This window comes from Bombus impatiens, unplaced genomic scaffold (assembly GCF_000188095.3).
Source record: "Bombus impatiens unplaced genomic scaffold, BIMP_2.2 scf_0044, whole genome shotgun sequence".
Classification (NCBI taxonomy): Eukaryota; Metazoa; Arthropoda; class Insecta; order Hymenoptera; family Apidae; genus Bombus; species Bombus impatiens.
In genome coordinates this window covers 936,236-955,584 of record NT_176463.1, presented here as the reverse complement: position 1 = coordinate 955,584, position 19,349 = coordinate 936,236, and the positions used below count along the sequence as shown (strand labels likewise).

The following is a 19,349-nucleotide window of genomic DNA, read 5'->3' as shown; positions in this document are numbered from 1 at the left end:
TGCGGGAACCAGTTTCCTCCATGAACCGGGCAAAGTAACGTCCCAAGACAATAAAGGAAAGCAAAATAAGGTTGTAAATGGACAAAAAAATGTCTGTTCCTGGAATTTAAAATAATTCTCAACCAACTCAGTTTATCAAAACGAATTTCTTGTTCATTTATTGAAGTTATTCGCGCCGAAATGCTTTCATCCTCTGTTTCGATCTTGTTACCGTGCAAAGAAAACTCTTTAACAAGTGGAAACGCCGTATGCGTCCGGGTACTTAAGTTCTTACGCTTAGGAAAATATTTCCTAGAGAGAAACGGCAACGAACCTCGTCCTTGCCGAGGATCCCAGTGAAGACAACACAGAAGGAAGCTAGGGGTGGCTGCGGACCGCCCGCCAAGCGCTAAGCTGATAGGCCGGGGGAATCTATGGAGTAGGCTCGGCAACGAAAACCTAAGTGTCGGGCGGAAAACGTCTCTTTAATGCTCTTAACGTCGTCACGCTACTTCTCTAGCCCCTCCTCTCTTCGCCTTTGCTCGATCGCCCACATAGCACCGCTTCCTGCCGCGCAGGATAAATACCTGTCACCGTTGAAATTACGTTCCTGCGACGGAGTTGCTTGCCTCGTTGCTTCGTTGTTCTTCCGTGGAATGGATGCACCGGAATCGAAGGGTTCTCAGCGATTCGAAAGCACAGCTGAGATCAGGAAATTTTATGAATGAGTTTCTAGGGAGTGAATTGATGAAATGATTATTTTTTGAGGATATAGACGGTGGGTTTTAATATTATGAGATTTATTATTTTGTCTTGATATATTGTCTGAAATTATTTTCTTTCATCAAACATTTGTTTTATATTCGCTTTCTAAAATTTCATTGATGTGCGATACATCAAAGAGTTCACTATACACGAATTCAGATAATATGATCACAAACAGTATTTTCCTATCACACTCATCAAAAGGCGAATTAATTACTGCGACTTTTAACTTTCTCATTTCAAATATCTTACGTACAAGTCGTATGTTTGACATCTGAAACAGTACGCCTTTGATGTTTCCTCGTCTACGTATATTCGTAATGAATTGAACCAATGTTTGTTTTAATTTCTTTCTATTGCACTGCTTGCTAATTTACACTTTCACACAGACGCTTCAACAAATGTAATACTCAAACAAAAATTACTCTAAACCTCCATAAAGGTACAACGTTATAGGGTATGTTCTGTTCCGTGAAACTGGATACGTGTTGAAAGAAACGAATGTTCAACGTTGCTCGCAGTCAGGGTCGGGACAGATTAGATAGGCGTGGAGACAGAGGATCGACGTCCGGCGTTGGTCGTCCGTACGTTTCCTCGAGCAGGAAAGGAGGGTTTGGCGTGCAGGCCTTCGACGAGGCAATCCGTACGCCACGGTGGTCCGTGTCACTGCGTGCCCCTGACAGCCAGCAATTAACAGCCGCGGACTCTCGCCTCTCGTCGCCGGCGTAACGGTAGCGTCGCGCGCTAGAACGTCGTACTAGACGTCCCGGTAAATAATTGTCCCCTTCGTCGGCCGGTTAAGACACCGATTTGCCCCATGCTCTTGTTTTCTACCTTTCTGCTCTAACGCTCCCTCCACCGCCTTCTCTTTTTACCCCTGCCTAGTTTCTGCACGCCAGTCAATAACAGACCTCGATTTCGACCGCCCGTTTTCCGATTATTCCAGATTTATCCCCTGAACCCCCACGCCTCCGACCTGCTCTATTCCGCTTTCATTATTCCGTCCCCGATTGAAAGACATGTGCTGATCATTAGATTTAAGTGCGACTTAAATTTCGTGTCCAAATAGAAGTGTCTCAGTTCAAGGGTAGGGATCAATCATAGTACTGGTTTTCTTAAGGATATTTTGTGCTATATTTCCTCTGATCCATAAAAATGAGTACATTACAAAATTAATTGTATAGCTTATGCATTGAATAATTTAAGTTTTTATTACTTTTTGCTTGCTTGCTTTTCTGTAGATTGTTGGAAAAAATATTTCGGAATAGATAAACATTTTTTTATATTGGATGCCTGTCTCCTAAAAATGACAGTATATAAAAGAAATTATCGATTCGAAATTCAGCGTTCCAAAAGGGGAGAAAGTCACAATCCCCAGAGGCGCCATTAATGTAACTGTCGGTACATTAGCTCATCGAATTAAAAAAGCAGCGCCCTCGACTCCTCTCGTTTTCCTTTTTTCACCACAGGAGCTTGTCCTTATCGATTCATCTCAATTACGAGAGAATCAGGTGGCGCGGAACCGAGAGTGGCAGCCGGCCTGTACGAGGTGTCTGTGACAATGGTGTTTAAGATGATTACCACCCCGATTCACCCCTGTCTACCCCCGGCTAGGAGAGGAAATACAACGTGCCTCAAAACGGAGAGAAAAATCGTCGTTAGACAAATGGGATATTTTATCTTGGCATTAAGGCTTTTTATTTGAACACCGATTACAGCCATGGAAGGTCTCCCGTTCCACTTTCGAAGGGTAAACCAGCCCCCTATACCTTTCTCTGTCGCGAGATTGAGGTAAAACGATTTGTAGACTCGCGACACGAGTCGTCGGGGATTTCTGTCTCTGATTGAAGATTGGGAATTTGATCAAAGAGGGAACTTTGATTCGCATCCTCATAATTTATATAATATATAATTGTAATACGAAAGTTTGTAATAAATAATATTTATTTCCTGATTTCCCAAATAATATTTAATTCCTGGATCATCTTTCATAATCAAACTAATATTAGTGGAACTGTACAACTTACAAGTTATAATCAACGAGACCTTTCGCATCTCATATATTAACCGTCCAAAAGTTTCACACCTAGAAGTTATGTAACGCATAGGCTTGTGGTGTTTCGATGACGAGGTGAAAAACGAATAAACGAACGAGCGCCGTTCCCCGGTTCTCGCTCGCACGGTCATCCTAACCTCGTTAACCGTTGGTACACCGTTTTCACGGTAATCGTAGGCGAAGGGTATGAGTAAAGGTGAAAGAGAGATGGAAAGAGAAGAGAAACCGGACTAAAGAGAAACCAAGAGAAAGAGAAGAGGCTAAAGGGAAGGTATACCCATCGTTCTCTACGTCCAGGCCTCTTATGCGCTGTTTAACTTATCCATTTAAAACTCAAACATGCGAAACAATTAATTAGTAATTAACGCTAGCCGATGGTGGGCGAAGGAATGAGAGAGAAGAAAAATGGTAGAACGATAGGGCGTTCGCCTCTGGGGGTGTCTGCACCGCCCCCAAAAGAGGGTAACGGCTGGGCGTAGAAGGCTTCTGCAGAGGCAAGAAACTTTAAAGTTCCAAACTTTAGTTCTGCTGTTAGCTTCTAATTAGCGGACAAACAGTTAACCTCTAGATACAGTCATGCCGCCTGCCCGCCTTCAAACCTGCTCTGCTCTCGAGGAAAGATATTCTAAACCCCTGCACGCGTGAATTCATTCGCGATCGTTATCGTACACTTCCATCCTGCCACACTAGGAATAATGAAGTTATAAACATTGAGCAGCAAAAAGGGTTCCCCATAGTTCTCCATATAGACTAATTCTACTTGTTTATACTTGAGTTTTACATATCGCGTTTTAGATATTTCTTGTAGATTAATTTTAAGAAACACTTGGTGAGACCAGGATTTATGTACCATCCAGAAAACACATTGACCATTGCATAAATTGAAAAGCACAAAAAAAAATTTATCATCATTTATGTCACCCTCTTACAATGAATGAACCAGGAGGAAGTAAATCATTCGATCTCGGAAATTGATCGCACACGTACGTAATTCAGTAAAGAAACTAGAAAAAGTAAAGTTGATCAGTTTAGTTTCTGAGCGACCCGTATAATACTTTGACATATTCCAGGCGATAGGAAGAATTTTGCCCTCGTTAAAATGCAACCTATCGTAGCCCTCTATCCATCTCAATTCCAAATTCAACATTCGTTCGCGAACAATTACGACCGCAGATTTTAATTCCAAATTCTTGGCTCGTTCTCACGCGGATAAATCGTCGGTCATTTCGCGTGTCCCTCTGCACCCCTTTCTCTTACTCTGGCTGTCCTTAGCTGGTCGTCTACCTTCTTGATTGCCTGTCACTTCGCTTTCAAATTGCTCAGACGCGGTCTATGCTACGAAAGCAAAAGGAAGAGAAAGAGAGAGAGAGAGAGAGGGAAGCATTCCTGTATTCGCGGTCGATCGACCACGCTCCGCATGCGGGCAACCTTCGCACGCGAAACGACAAACGCACGCTCGCGGCGAGGTTCTCGCGACGAAGAGCACTGGTGTGTGTTGATTACGTGGCGCACAGAAACGCGACAGGGACGGAGGGGTAAGTTGGGTCATCGTTGGTGTGAGGGTTTCAATATGCTTCGACAGTAGTTACGATACCCACCCTGGACCCGCCATAGATCGGACGAAGTGGATGCAGAAGCGGACGAGAGGGCGTAGGTAGTGGGCGAGGGGAGAGAGAGGACTATCGTGCTGCGGTATCGGTAGCCTTGGTTATTTAGGAAACCATATCAAAGTTTGAGTTGGCTGGTTGCCGGCGGTGCGCAACCCTCCTATCGTGGCCTCCGCTTCTGGACAATGAGATCTCTTCCGGCCTCGTCGAGGTCGCCCTTGACGTTCGTTACCGGACCGAATAACGGCACCTGGAGCCATGAAAATGCTGCTGCATTGAATCTCTGAAGAGGTCGCGAACTCAGAAAAGACGTTATCCGTGATAGATCAATCGCCCATTATGTAGCCTGCAGGGCTGTTCGATAACTTCTTGTCATGCAATAGTAGTCATTTGGCTGAAGATTTGATGCTGGTCTAGGAATGATAAATGTAGATTATGGAGTTTTTAATCAGTGACGATGTGTGGAACTACGGTAGAACTCCATTTATCTGAAGTTCATTTATTGAAATGAAATTTTACGAAGAATGTGATCTATTAGGTGAGTGAGAAATTACAGATAGTGGATAACTTCTATTAGATGAACTTCAGTTATATACTTTTGTTTGTCCTCCGGCAGATTCAGATGAATAGAATTCTACTGTATATAGCATTGTCTCTATTATAAAATAATATGTAAGTAGTTAGTCTTTTCTTCGTCTATAACTTCATTATGTAGAAATTAAATCAATTTTCGATTTAAATATACCTAGAAAATTGTGTGATGTGTCCCAGTATTTCATCCCATATATCATAATATTAGCTTGCTTTTCACTCTATAATCTTCACTGTCATTTTAAACAAAGTCACTTTCGCTAAGGTTCACGGTTTGCATGGACATTCGTAACAATTACGAGAAAAAATCTGGCGATGTTAACGCGTTACGACAGTGCAGAAAGACGATCAGGCGGCCATTCTATTATACTTCTAGTTCGCTGCTAGAATGGCGCGGGTTCTTCTGGAAGGGTCCAGAGATTTAATTAAGGCAGAGCGACGGACAGAAAGACAAGCGCTACGTCGTGTAAACTCGAGCTTGGCCGTCGCCCTAGTGTCCCTGTCGTAGTTTCGGGAACGAGCCAAGTCATTCCTCTTTCTTCCGTTGCAGAAGATCATTCGAAATCTCGCGAGAACGCTCCACGCATCTACAATGTAGATTCTGTTCGGCCGACCGTGTGAGTCAAAGTTCGTCAGGACACCTTGATCCCAAGGAGCCACCAACTTTGTCCGAAAGCCTTGTTTCTCTCTTCTTGTATATCACAATCTTGTGCGGGAACCGAGCCATTTCATTCAACTGACTTCACCTGCATGTTGATGCGTGAAGAAATATCTGGACCTCTTCTCGTTTGTTTCAGGATTTTGTGGTGAATTTGAGTCATTTGATGAAGGTTGTAATTTATGAGCGTAATGAATATTCTACAATATTCGTATTTTTTCGATGATTTGTTTCTTTTTCAAGATTCTATTTAATAGTTACGTAGTTATTAAATGATATGAAATCGTTTGTACAAAAAATATTTATATGTCGAGGTACAACGGCGTAGAGATTGCAATAGAACGATGCAATATGAAAGATAGAAGAATAGTTTTGAACAAAAGTTCTTTGAACCCCAGAAAATTGAGTTCATTGTAGGATATCGCCTCGGGAATCTATGCCAGTGTCAAGTTGCGAGCATACTCGAAATCTGAATCGAAGTTTCGATTTAATATGTGTCGAAGCAATAGGCCTACTATACAATAATCTGCAGAATCGTCCCCCAGAATATGTACTTTTAAAACTCTCATATTAATCGATATTAAGATCATTCTACAATCATTCACTGTGACCTGATTCTTCTAATTACTTTTCGTTTTGTCCACCATAATCCACATACGTTATTTATTAAATTTCACAAAATTTGCACCAACAAGGTGTCACAGTCTCCAGCAGCGAATACTGATATTCATGGCACTGGTGTTGCCAAAGTCACAGACCAGCACTCCCTAAGGCCGAACCTCGAAACAGCTAGCAGCATCATCTGCTCCGCGGTCGTGGTTTCAGCGTCAATAATTCGCAAAGGCTGCGGGGCAGCCTCTAACCGACTGATTTCACGCATCTGGCGTTTGGTGGTTTGGTCTTGCCTGATTCGTGCCGCGTGTACGCCAAGAGCAATAGCGAAAGACGTCGACGCTCACGCGAGAGAGCGTAGGATACACTTACTGGGAACAAGACGATAGAAGGCGAAACAGAGAGGCGAATAGAACAAGAAAGAGCGAAAGAGAAGGAGAGAGGGGGAGTATGGCCAGTCTCTGCCTCGCCGCCGTGGTGGTCCCGTGATCAATATTCCTTACCCCCTTTGCCTTGGCTTACCCCTCCGGCGCGGTACGGGTACCCCTTACCTCGTGAAAACCCTACTTCTACTACCCACTCCCACCTCCCTTCAGGGAGAACCCGGGAGAAACCCCTGAAACCCCTCTCGCACCCTCGTCTTAATTAGGAGTCTGAATCTGCGGCGGACACGCGTATAAGGGCAGGCTGCTGGAGATCGGGAGAGGGTGGTTTGAGGGGTTGTGGGTGCAAGTGGGTGAGCGGGTGTAGTAGGGCTCTCGGGCAAAGCCAGACGAACGTCGTGTCCGAAACATTATTCCTAACTTTCGTACGATCACCGCCGCGTCACGGATGCTGGACGACCCTTTTTATTATTCCCTGAAAATAAACACATTTGCGCTTCCTTGCCCTGTTCCAGAGCTGGGTTTCCGCCGTTGCTTCGAGCCTGCCTTGTCTGTCCCTCGTTCTGGACGAAAGAACTTCGCCTTGCATCTCCACCCGTCGAGTAATTAGCTGTTGTTCCGCAAGTCTGGATTTAATTATGACGGCGGATGCGGTTGATACGAGATGCTGCGAATTCTGTCTTCTTTTTTCTTTTGTTTGTTTCTTACCCTTCTGGTGTTTTAGTTTCATTTCCTCGTCGCGATCAGTACAGTTTGTTGGATCAGACACCATCGTGAACTGCACGGTTGGGTCACTACACCTAACGAAGCACATTGAAAAGTTTCAACTCTCGCCAATTTGCTTCCGACTAATTTCTTCCGTCCCCTTTCGCGTTTTCCAAAGTCTCCAGTGCGTTTCTTGTTTGTTTCGCCCAACGTACACGTTCATGACTTTCTCGACAATCAGTGCCTCTTATTTTTCCTCTTATTGGTGTCTCTGTAGTAAAGAGTTTGTTCGTTAACCGAAAAACATTAATTTAATCATGGATAAATTATGTCCGGATGAAATTACTAGACATCCGTTTCGATCGTCTTGACCAAATCAACGAGGGCTCGTTGAGAGGAAATAGTTTCGACAAAGTAATTAATTTGTTTAAAATAATTTATTTGTTAAAATAATTAATCGACACTGGAGGATAATCGAATTTTGAAGAAACACGCTACGCACCGGAGCGATCTGATATCGCTCGAATCTCTCGTTCGTGAAAGTATTTACATGCGTGGTACATACAGACGAAGTACATAGAGGGTAGTGACGGTAAGGCTGAGCCGAGAGGATATTGGGGTTAGGCCATTCATTAGATTACGGGAATTCGGAGGTACCCGTTGAGGGGTAGAAGAGAAGAGAAGGTTGGGGGCGAAGATGCGGGACTGGGTGCACGATCGGGGACTAACCTGCGTGCATTAGCTGGCGTCACGAGGCGCAGTAATAAGGGAAAGGGTTGAGAAGGCGAGCGAGAGGCAAGATTACCTTTTTTCGCGGTTGAACGAAATAGTATTTGCGTATCTCATATAATGAAATGTAATTCGAGGATGTGACATGAAAAATTTAGTGGGAAAATATTTATGGAATACTTTTACTCTGAATAATTATCACACAACATTTAAAAGAGATTCTATAGACTTTTTTAAAGACTTTGGAAAAGATTATATCTAATTTATCATTTATTATAATACATAGAATCAAGTAATTATTAGAAAACAATGATTGTTTCCTTCTGTTACAGCGTCGACCCACACAAGGCGGGACTATCCCCGCCAAATCATGAACAAGGTAAGCCAAGGTATTTTCTCAATAATATAAATTAATTGATAGTATAAAATAAAATACAGGTTACTAGCAATTTGTGTTTATATTTGATGTCGAACAAGTTAACATAGTGTTCGACACTTTGCATTGGTAGTCAGCGAGCGTAGCGAGTCAGTTACTAGGGAAAATCGATCCAACACCTTTAATCGCTTTTCATGCAGCATGCGTCGGTCATTACGTGCTCGTATTTTCGACGGCTATTATTTTAATGGTCTATATCGAACAACTAACAACTCTACCATGAACGAAATTCATTGACAGAGCTATAATAACACTTAACAACCCATAAAATTAATCATAGTACATAATACGAATTCCTTATTTTACCAAAACTGTTAAGATCTAGTAAGAATTGGATTTTTCAAATATTTTTGAGAACATAGAATTGTTACAGGACTAAAAATCTCTTTGACATATGTACATGCAATCAAATTAACATATCAAACAAGCAATATTCATCATAGAAGAAAGCCCTACATTAGTCGTCTAAACGTCTATCCCCTAAATCTTACATAATGATCCGAAGATCGACGTTCGCTGCACGCCTTAACACGAGCGCAGCACAAACAGAAGATTAACTGAGAACTTTACGAGTGCACCGTTTCCGAAGTTTCTACGGGATAACTAAAATCAGAGGGAGAACTTTTTAACTTGGTTGCACGTTTAGAAGTCGCGGGTAGTAACGGTGTGTAGCACAACGTGGGGAGGTGGTTCCGTGAGTCTTTCGCGCCTTCTTGTGCGTGTGAACGTGCACGTTTGCACGCGTTGGTTACACGTATCTAGCTCGAATGTATATGTATAACCCGAGCCTCATTTGTAGGCCCTTTATGCGCCGTCTGCCTTTCCTCATTATGCATTGCACATGAGAAAACTTGCTTGGAATCTCTGCCCCTCCTACGTTGTCTGCCTCACTTTCTTACCGCTCCCGTTCAACGAAGTGGGGTGTTGATCCCTTCACCCCCGTCCCCGAACCTCGTTCCACCACTTCTTCCACCACTTTTCTCTTTCTCTCTCTCTCATACACACTCTCTGTGCCTAGACTGGTAGCTCTGCTTCTTTATAAACTTTTAATGACGGCAAAGCCTAATCGAGAGAACGAGCGAGCAGAGCCTACCTCGCCTTGACTCGCGAAGGCTATCCAAGAAAATCAACGTTGAATCTCGATTTTCGGTACTCTCTGATGGAGGTATTGAAGGAAGCTTGCTTGACGAGGTTAATGGCCGGGACTGTCCGCTAATTGTCATTGATTATTTCTGTTCCTGTTTGTTCAGTTCCTGAAGATATAGAAAAAAATTAAAAATCACTTTTTTCAAGACCGGTTATTAAAAAGTAGGAAGTTTTAGTTCATAGATAAAAGTAATTGAAAGAAATAAGTATCTCTTTTGAAACTTATTCATCATAATTAAATTAATTTACATTAGCCATAAGAACAGAAGTTTTAAAAGTTTTAATAAGTTAAGGCGAAAAATGAATTAATAGCACGCGATGGTAATTTAATTTACAAGCATGCAAGTAATATTATATACCGTATATATCTAGCAATAAGCGATGTGATGGACAAGATATCATTTCTCGATTTGTGTGCAAATGTGCGCTGAAGTATTCAACAAATCATTTAACGTTTACGCCTGGTTCGGTGCTCGGATGAATTAAACTTCTACCAGGAATTTCGTTCTACGGCAGCCGCTTCGAAAGCATGCGTATTTACGATATAGCGAATAGTTTGTATCTGCGAAATGCTTTGCCGAAGTTCGGTACACAAACCTTAGCGCGAAGGCGGTTAGCTGTTTGCTATACTGAAATAGCCCCTCGTTAACTTCAAAGTATAATTAACATGTCCTAAAACTGAACTGGTTTCAGATATGAACATTGTTTCTGTACGATTAATAAATTAACCTTTTTCGAAAAAAATTACATTTTTCAGGAAAGATATAATCTTATTCATTTGTCAAATTTAATTTTTGTTACAGAAGAGTTATAAAAGGAAATTTTGAGAGAAAACGTTTCATCTAGATTAATAATATAGTAAGTGATACAAGTAAATAGTAGAGTAGTAAGTAGAATTGGAAAGAAGGTGGAGTTAAAAATATCGAGACGAAAGTGTTCCGATTAGCGGAGTTTTATTTTGCACAGTATCATATATTGGAGAAGTGGACCGGACATTAGGTATACGACTGACTGCAGTCTTTTCTTACCCTTAGTAAATGGGGGACAACAGAAAGGTTAAAACCTTCGACTCCTAAAGTACGATTAAACTAACCCTTAGTTATTTCTTCCGTATACGTCGTTACGTACATTCTGCTCCGTCGCTATATACACGTTTCCTGATCATTAGTTACGACTTCCTTGGGATCTCCCAGAAAGAATTCAAACCTCATATTCTCTTTCTATTTTTAACAAGGATTTTAAATTACCTCTGTGAGCAAATAAAAAATAAAGAATCTGTCGGACAACCCATAATTTAATAGTTTGATAAAACAAGAAGAAAGAAATTCAGATCGATGAATGCAAAGAAGCCATCATTTCCTTTTCAATCAACGCTCGCAGGGATCCCGGTCGGTTAAAATGTTCGCGGCATCATTTAGCGGCAGCACTCTTTCATAAAGGACCTTAATAAAAATCCCAATCTAAACAAGCTTAATTTACGTCCGCCACATAATTACCTGCCCCTGAGGCGAAACCCTCCTCGTTCTCGCTCGGCCTTTTTTCTCCCGTGGCGTTAGCAAACCACTTCTGGTGTACACCAGGAGAGCGGAAAAAGAGAGGTGAGTCCTGTGGGCTGGGCGAGTTCCAGAGGCGTGCCTTCTTCGTCGCCGCGTCGAGAGCTCTCTGAAAAATCTAAGAGGCTTAAAGCATTAAAAGGGTTATACAACATTCATTAACAGAGCGGGTCAACCTTTGTGGAAATTTCCCTTGGAACCGGGCTGCACCGAGCTGGACACCGCCTTCTCGACCATTTCTCTTCTCCTCGCTGCAATTTCACTCCGTAGAGGATGTTTCTCTCTTTCTCTGATGCTCGAGCGAGGTTTGGTTTCTCCTTGTCTCTAGGGGGGCGGGGGCAGCAGGATAGTCACGTGAGCAGAGTATCCAGGCAAAGGGGGCGGTAGGATAGAAAGTGGCGGAGAAAGGAGAGGAGGGTCCGTCTCTGATGAAGATGTCGCACACGCCAGGGACCCTGGCGAGATTACTCGGGTTAGAACCCGTGGACCCTGGTCAGGGCACATGCTAATTGCTTTATTTGACATCAAGAAATAATGTACTGCTGTTCTATGGCGCGGCGGCCATCGTACAGTGAACCCCGCGAGGAAACCTGAAACCCCTCGCGCCCTCTTCGACTCTCGCGCTTGTCCCTTCGTATAAATCTCCGTGGCTCGCCCACTTTCGCTCATGCCCCCGTTAAATCTCCTTAAGTTGGAAATGGCAACGTTATTAGGACGTTAGTCGAACATGTAATTTATCCCTTTCTTTTCCATTTGGAAGTGTTTGCATTCTAGTTTTCACGATATTAACCTTCTTTAGGCAAACTAAACCATACTTCACCCCTAAATTTCTTAGATAAGAATTGTTATTTTTATTGAAAATTGGATTCTAGATTAGATAGTCCTTGTTTGGAAGAATATATAATAAAAAAGCATTGAAATTACGAACAGTTTCCGAAATAATACATCTATTTAATATGTACCACTTGGGGTAAAACGTCGACTGCAAAGAATTAAACGCTAACTAAAGCCATCTCTTATATTATTGCACAGAATATAAAAAATATAAAATCTACAAGAATTTTCCTTACAATTCTTTTAACGTTCAGCATAAATAAATCCAAGAGGGTTTTCATTGGAAATGACTCACTATGCTGAATTGGCGATCGCACATGGGACGTATGGTCACCAAGAAAAAAGGATCCATTCACCTACCGGACCTAATAACCCTTAGTTGAACCAATAACCGTTTCTCCAAGTTACATATGGAGGAATTTGTATTCGAAATCGGATGTATCCAAGGGATGATCGTAGCTTCCAACGCGGGGCACGCGTCTTTCTCGTAAATATGCTTCTTGAACCAGTCGAGTAGCATTGGCTCGCAAAAGGGGGCAGAACGCACGGCTCTACAAAGCGTTAGGGTCGCTTTCGAGGTCGCCAAGGGTGCATTTCATCTTCGAGCGCGTCAGCTCGGAGATCGATCGGTCGTACGCTCGATGTCAAATCATCCATCTTTTATCGAATCGAACCCGATGGTCAGGCTGACACTTTTTCGCGCAACTTTCGCTCTTCGGGGACACTTTTTTGCACCATCTGCGTTTCATGATCGCAATTTTAGTCAAATGATACGTGTTGTGTTCTTAATATGGTAAGAAGTTAATATTTTTTTTAGTAGTAACTAACATGTACGCTTCCGTTTAATAGTTTGGGGCATGTTAGAATATAGAGGGAGATAATGACTTCCTTATGTAAATAAAATTTATTAGAAATATGTATTTAGAAATATTTGATACCTTTTAATATAATTCTTCTATAATATAATTTAATAGTAATTAGTAATAGTAATTAGTAATAGTAAATATTAGTAATTAGTAATAGTAATTTAATAGTATTAAAATTGTAATTAATTATATTTAGAAATGAAAACTGCAATTATAATATTCTTATTTCTCACAAAGATGTACAAAAAGTTGTTCTAGTGCCTCAAACTTTTAACATTGACAAAAAACATGGAATTCCTGGGAGGACATTGTCATATACTTATGACGGTACTCCTTTAGATGGAGTTCGAGATTGTTTCGAAAGTTCGTCTGGCTTGTAAATATTTTAAGCCGCGAAAATATAACGAGATTCGAGTGATATATCTTTTATCGGAACGAGCGGTCAGCTGTCCGTTACCACGTTCAATTTTTATGATTAAAGTTTTCGTTCAGGCGCGTGTGCACGTACCGGTTCGCTCTGCTATGTTCGTGATCGCGTTCTCGAATTTATCAATATTAATCCGAAACTTGTCAATGTTACACGTGAAACCACTTATGGAAGAGATGTTAAGTTCATCTGGGTGACCCTGTATCTATGATACATTTCCTTGTACAGAATATGCAGTTCCGTTAATTTTACTTTGGAATTTCGCCTAGCTTTCACATGATATAATTACAAATACGTTATCGTATTTGCATGGTAAACTGTAAAAAGATACCTGTCGTTTAGAACGAGATAAGTACCTATGTGAGGGAATTGGATGATCCATCTCTCGCCGAACAGGGGTCCGACATTGGACGTCAAGAGCATACTTCTATCCGAACTTCTGGCTTCGAAAGCGTCCATCATGCTTGGACAGAACGCATTCCCCTAGGCAAACATTCGTTAATATTCACCTGTGCCGCGTGATACCAATGGAGAAAGTTCAAACATCGACGGACACCCGCAGAATTTTGTTAACGATTATTGATGCACGTTCGATGGCTCTGTAATTCAAGACTGATAATATCCCATTATTTCTGGATTATATCGAGTCCTACTCAGCGCTTTTTGTTTGATATATTCTGCTTATATTTTTAGCTTATTGTTTAGTGCAATTCTAGTTATTCCATATCGCGTCCAAGAATAATATTAATATCATAGAATCTACTCTATATAATATCAGTTCAGATATATGTATGTACATACGTATTTTCTCATGGATGGTTACTATAACATCGTAGATGTTTTCCCGAATTATATTCACTCTACTCTCATAAATAAATAAAGATATAAGATGTAAACGAATAAAGATATTAACTGTAATATCTTTGTAAATAATACGCGAGAATGACGCAAAATCCACCGAACTATAATTTTGTCTGTATCCTCGCACAATCGCGGGAGATAAACAGCCGGTACTGAAATAAATTTGGGAAAACAAAAGTAACCATCAAGCAACCACATAGAATATACCGTCGATGCGGTTGAGACGATGACCGTGGTGACACGTTGTATGAGAGTCGAGAGAAAACTGGGGAAACCATGGGAAGAGAAACAGGGATGGCAAGGGACTATTTTTGTGATTAACAGAGAATAATTTAAGGGTGGATAATACACGGAGCCAGTGTAATTTAGCCACAGTACTGACACCGGCGGCGATAGAGTGCGTGCTGGTTTTCATACACTCTCCGCGAGAACGACGCACGGTTGACGTGTAACCGGGAATCAGGGGCTCAGGTGTTTCACCGGATAATAGGCGACATCACCTCTTCCTACGATCTCTCCCCTTCTTCTTCTGTATCGTCGTCAAAGCCTGATCGATGTAATATTCACGCTCGATACGCGTCCCAGCTTCTGTAACTTGGGACACTTGGCGCTTGTACATTTTCCCTAGAATCTCATCAACGTCCCTTTCACGTGTTCTTGAGCAACGTATACTTTAGACTCGTTCCTAGAAAAAGGGTGCCGGCAAAGTATATTGTTTTTGCTTGCTATTCTTGTTGGAGGATAGCGTTGTTCAAAAGAGGATTATGTTGACATATAATTGTCAGAAATTCATGAATGACTTTGTTATTGACTTGCTATTACTTGTTATACATTAATGGACGAAATTTTATCGTACATTAATTTTGGATAACTATATCACTAATATATTAAGATTATATATGTTTCGTTGATCATTCTAGTTGTTTTATTTATTATCGATACATGAGTACTATATTCTTCCTTCACTTAGAATTTTCTTCACTCAGTTTTATACAATTATTTACCATTCTATTCATAAAGTTTCTGTACTATAATATTTTACTTTATGACAATTTTTTATATTCCAATATCATTCAGTGATGGTAAAATTCGTCAATGAACGTGATTCTCTAAATTCTACGATTCTACAAAAAAGTGATTCTGTGTTGGTTTACATTGAACATTTCATCAAGAACTTCCAATTCTATGAAAGACTACACTGAAATAGCAGAATAGAATCTCGCAATAATATAATAAAAGACCAGGATGATATCAGTGTCGGTTTAAAACACGGTTAGCCGAGTGTCGTTTACACTAGCGGATTTTCGTGATACACACATTCGTCGGTGACGGTAAACACTCTCTTTTGTCGGGTTTCGCGTGGAGTTAAGCCGAGGTCTCCCATTAGCGTCGCTCGGAATTACAAAAATAACACTTGTCCCCGAAGCGGAGCCCCACGGGGTAACCCGACGTAGTTAAGTAAAATTAAGCTAAAATTTCCGTCGAGTCTCGCGCGACGTGTATATTCAACCCCTTTTTCGGCAGCTCTCATGGCCGGTGGCCAGCCTGGCCAACCCCTGCATCTCTGTTCTACGCCTCTTTCCATATCTCGGACACTTGCTCGCCTCACTTTCCGCGTTCATGTTACACTCACTCTGGTCCCTTTCCCGTCGCGTCGGCATTAAATATTTACCTTTCAATGAATATGCAAATATAATTATTTACGCGCAATTTAGACGTTTTTACGCGGCCTCGCGTAGCCAGTCGACAATTTCCCTGCTCGTCGACGATTTTCAACGGGAAGAAACGACCGTAAAAGAGGCCGCTCGACGTCCCGAGCCCGTGTGCAAATTCATCCTCTACCTCCCGTTCCATCTCCAACGATGGTGATTGCACGCTTTCATTAAACGTATTGCTGCTCGAAGTATACCGGTAATTGCGTTATCGGTCTTTTAATGAAGTATTGGTATCGAAGCAAATCGCCCGTTTTACGTGTACACTACTTCGTGTCTTCTGTATCGTCGTTAGTTAATTAATGGTGAGAAGATAAAAAATATTGGATAGAGAATGTCAAAGAGAGGAAAAATTTGGATAGGGAAAGCATTTGAATACTACATATTTGTTTAAATATCAGTGCATTTGAAGAAATATCTACGCTTGGTTTCTTTATACGTAGAAGCCTATTATTACCTAAAAATTTTGGTAAATAAAATATTATATGTTAATATAATACATTGTATCGTTGTATTTAGAGAAGCACCTACACAGCTTCTCATACCAAGAAGCATTAATTTCGCATTATGCCGGTATTTCGTTACGCGATCAACAAGATCACCTCACCAAAGGCAACCTGTTATTAAACCCACGGGTCTGTCTTTATCTGGCCATCGTTCTTCGCGGGATTAACCTGTAACGTTAATTATCTACCCGGGGTTCGCAGGGAACGTGGCTGAAGCGGCATCAAAGAACCGAGTGTTTAGCTGCAATATCTTTCCAGCGGGTTGCACATCCGTGACCAGAAAAGGAGGCCAGCGAATTCAAAAGAGGGCGAATGGAATGGGTCGAGGTGGCGATTTGTGGTTGCCGAAGAAACCGGAGAATCCATCTCCGGCCCTTTAACAACCAACCGCCATCTTTGATCTTTTCCTTCCCTTCGTAGGTTCCTTTAAAATCACTTGAACTCCTCTATTACACAAAATTATCACTGTTTAATTATCTTTTTATTCGTAAATATGCATACAGTGCCTCACGAAAGCGTTTGATCGTTTAACATAAAAGACTTTCGTATATTGTATGCAATCTTGTATATTGTATATTCTATATAATCTATATATCTTCCATATATAACTTATGTATATTGTATGTGTTATATACAATATTTTTCAGTTTTATTGGTACTCTGACAAGACGCGACTGTCATGATTATATTACTAACATTTGTTTTTATTAAGTTTTCTTCGAAAATGAAGTCGAGTGATTCTCATATTGCTGAGGAATAATTCTGATTTAAAGCTTTCTAAGTAGCAATAAGTTTACCACGCAAAATATACCGGCGCCTTAATCGAACGGTAGTAAGAAACTGAAAGAAAAATACCGTTATTGGAAGGAATCACCGAGAAGACTATCAGAAACGGGAGATATTGCGCGTGGCGTTCGGTTCGCGGGGTTGCCTCAGACGAAACGACCAGAAGAGAGAACCATAAGCAGCCATCTTCGGAGCCCTGTCGTGCTTTAGCCCGATGTCGTAGCCAATATCGCGAGGAAAGGATACAAACGACTTGAAATAGACCTTGAAAATAGATTCGAGACCGATCGCGCAGTCAGGGGAATAAGCCATCGATATAAATTGCTCCATCCACTGACGCCGTCGACGTCGTTGTGTCGTCGTCGACGCTATATCGTTAAACTAAAAAAAAAAAAAAGGAAAGCCGCTTGTGAAAAGTTTGCCTCTCACAAATAACGCATGCATCGCCAGATACGGGAATACTGTGAGCGAAGATACGTATTCATGGCTCTAAAGAACGTAGTTGAGCGGTTTGCGAATTTTTCCCATTGACACATTCCTACCGCGAGGCTATCCAGAGAAATGAAATTTTTAGAAGCACGCGTGCGTCAGTTCTGACGAATTTCGGGAGGTTATTTATTCTTCGAGCGTTTTTTCGCCACAGTTAATGGCGAGATTAGCGTGAAGTTTCGCTACCTTGAGAAATGTATTCATGGTTGAATATTTACTTTTACTACGTTTTAGAAGAGTGTAAGAGATGTATATTTAATGGACGAAATGACAGAATATTATTATAGGCAACACGGTTTCTAGCGATATCTATGGGATGATATCACAACTTAAATATGAAATATAAATAAAAAATCATAAAAGTTTGAAAGAAATTATTCGTTGACATATAGCATATATTATCTAGCGGATAGGTCAGCAATAAATATATTAATGTACTTAGAAAGGCAATATTATTTATTTCTCGAACCAAATGGGATTATTTCGCCGATTCAACGCAAGCGCATAAAATGTACGAGATTCCTCGGCAGACAAATATTAATGCCTCAATTCGAATGATCTTCCACGGCGTCGTTAACATGTTCTCGAACGGCTGTCATCCTATGGTAAACAATTTCGAGCGAGAAGAACGAGAGAGCAACGAAGGGAAAATGTATTCGCGAGTTTCCAATTTGCGGTTGCGGCTGTTAGAACAGAGCATGGAAGGAGGAAGGGAAGAGGTGGTCGGTCGGCACCGGGGGTGGTCGAGGGTGGAGAGCACAGGAGGTGGCGACGGGTGGTTCGAGGCTCTATTATGGTAATTATATGATAAATACAACAAGGCCTTAGGCGGTGTCTCCTCTCTCTTGGATCCTCGATTTTACCCTCGCCTCTTAGGAGGTTCTCTTTGCAGCCGCGAATCCTCTTCTTCCATCGGTGGCAGGAATCTCACTCTGCTCACAGTACCACCTCGTTCTTCCTTTTCTCTGATGCTTGTCGTTCCTCTCTCCACCTCTTGCGTGCTAGCTGCTTCTCTTTCAGCTCCTCCTTCCTCTCTCCTTTCCTTCCTTTCAGTCGCCTCGGCGTTTCTGCGCGAGCACCGGCGGTTTCGTTTAAAATACGCCTCCTCTCTTGACGGAATGCAATTAATCTTACTCCCTCTCGATCTTGCTTTCTCATAGAAGAGCCCACCGTGAAAGGGATGAGTAACGCGGCTGGAAGAAGTGTTACTGACTTAATGAAGTACGACTTCTGATGCGTGTTGTTACTGGTCTGTGTGTGCAAGACAGAGAGAAAGGGAGAAAGCGAGAAGATATAAATACAGAGGGCTGGAAAGAGAAAGGTGCAAAGAGAACGATTCCGCCGGAAATCCTGACTAAACACCCGCTTTCATTATCACGCTACGTTTACCCAGCACGTCTTTATGGCTAAAGAGGAAGCGAATTAGATAAGTAGGTTACGCTGTTTGCCTTAAAGACTGCGAATTCTTTTATCTCGTGATCTTTTTCCGTTCGTTGGTCGTTAAACGTGGGTGATAATTATTTACGGACCTTTGACCTAAGTGATGAATTGTATTTAATTATAGATTAGTCTTAATACTAACAAAATGATCTTGCGTTGAGGAGAATGAGTTATAAAAGTACAACCTTTTTATTCTTCGTTCAGTGTT

General features: G+C 41.5%; 1 protein-coding gene across 9 annotated transcripts in view; it reads left to right on the top strand.

The window, feature by feature from the left end:
- Nucleotides 1–19,349, top strand: part of LOC100747273 (flocculation protein FLO11-like) — a 307,210-nt gene that overhangs the window by 224,438 nt on the left and 63,423 nt on the right. For 8 of the 9 annotated variants that reach the window (XM_033323169.1, XM_024370425.2, XM_033323163.1 and 5 more), the window contains one exon: nucleotides 8,418–8,464. In XM_033323169.1, the coding sequence (XP_033179060.1) occupies nucleotides 8,418–8,464 (47 nt within the window). Of the gene's footprint in view, nucleotides 1–8,417; nucleotides 8,465–9,164; nucleotides 9,186–19,349 lie in introns of those variants that run through there. The other variant, XM_033323178.1, reaches the window with a different exon arrangement.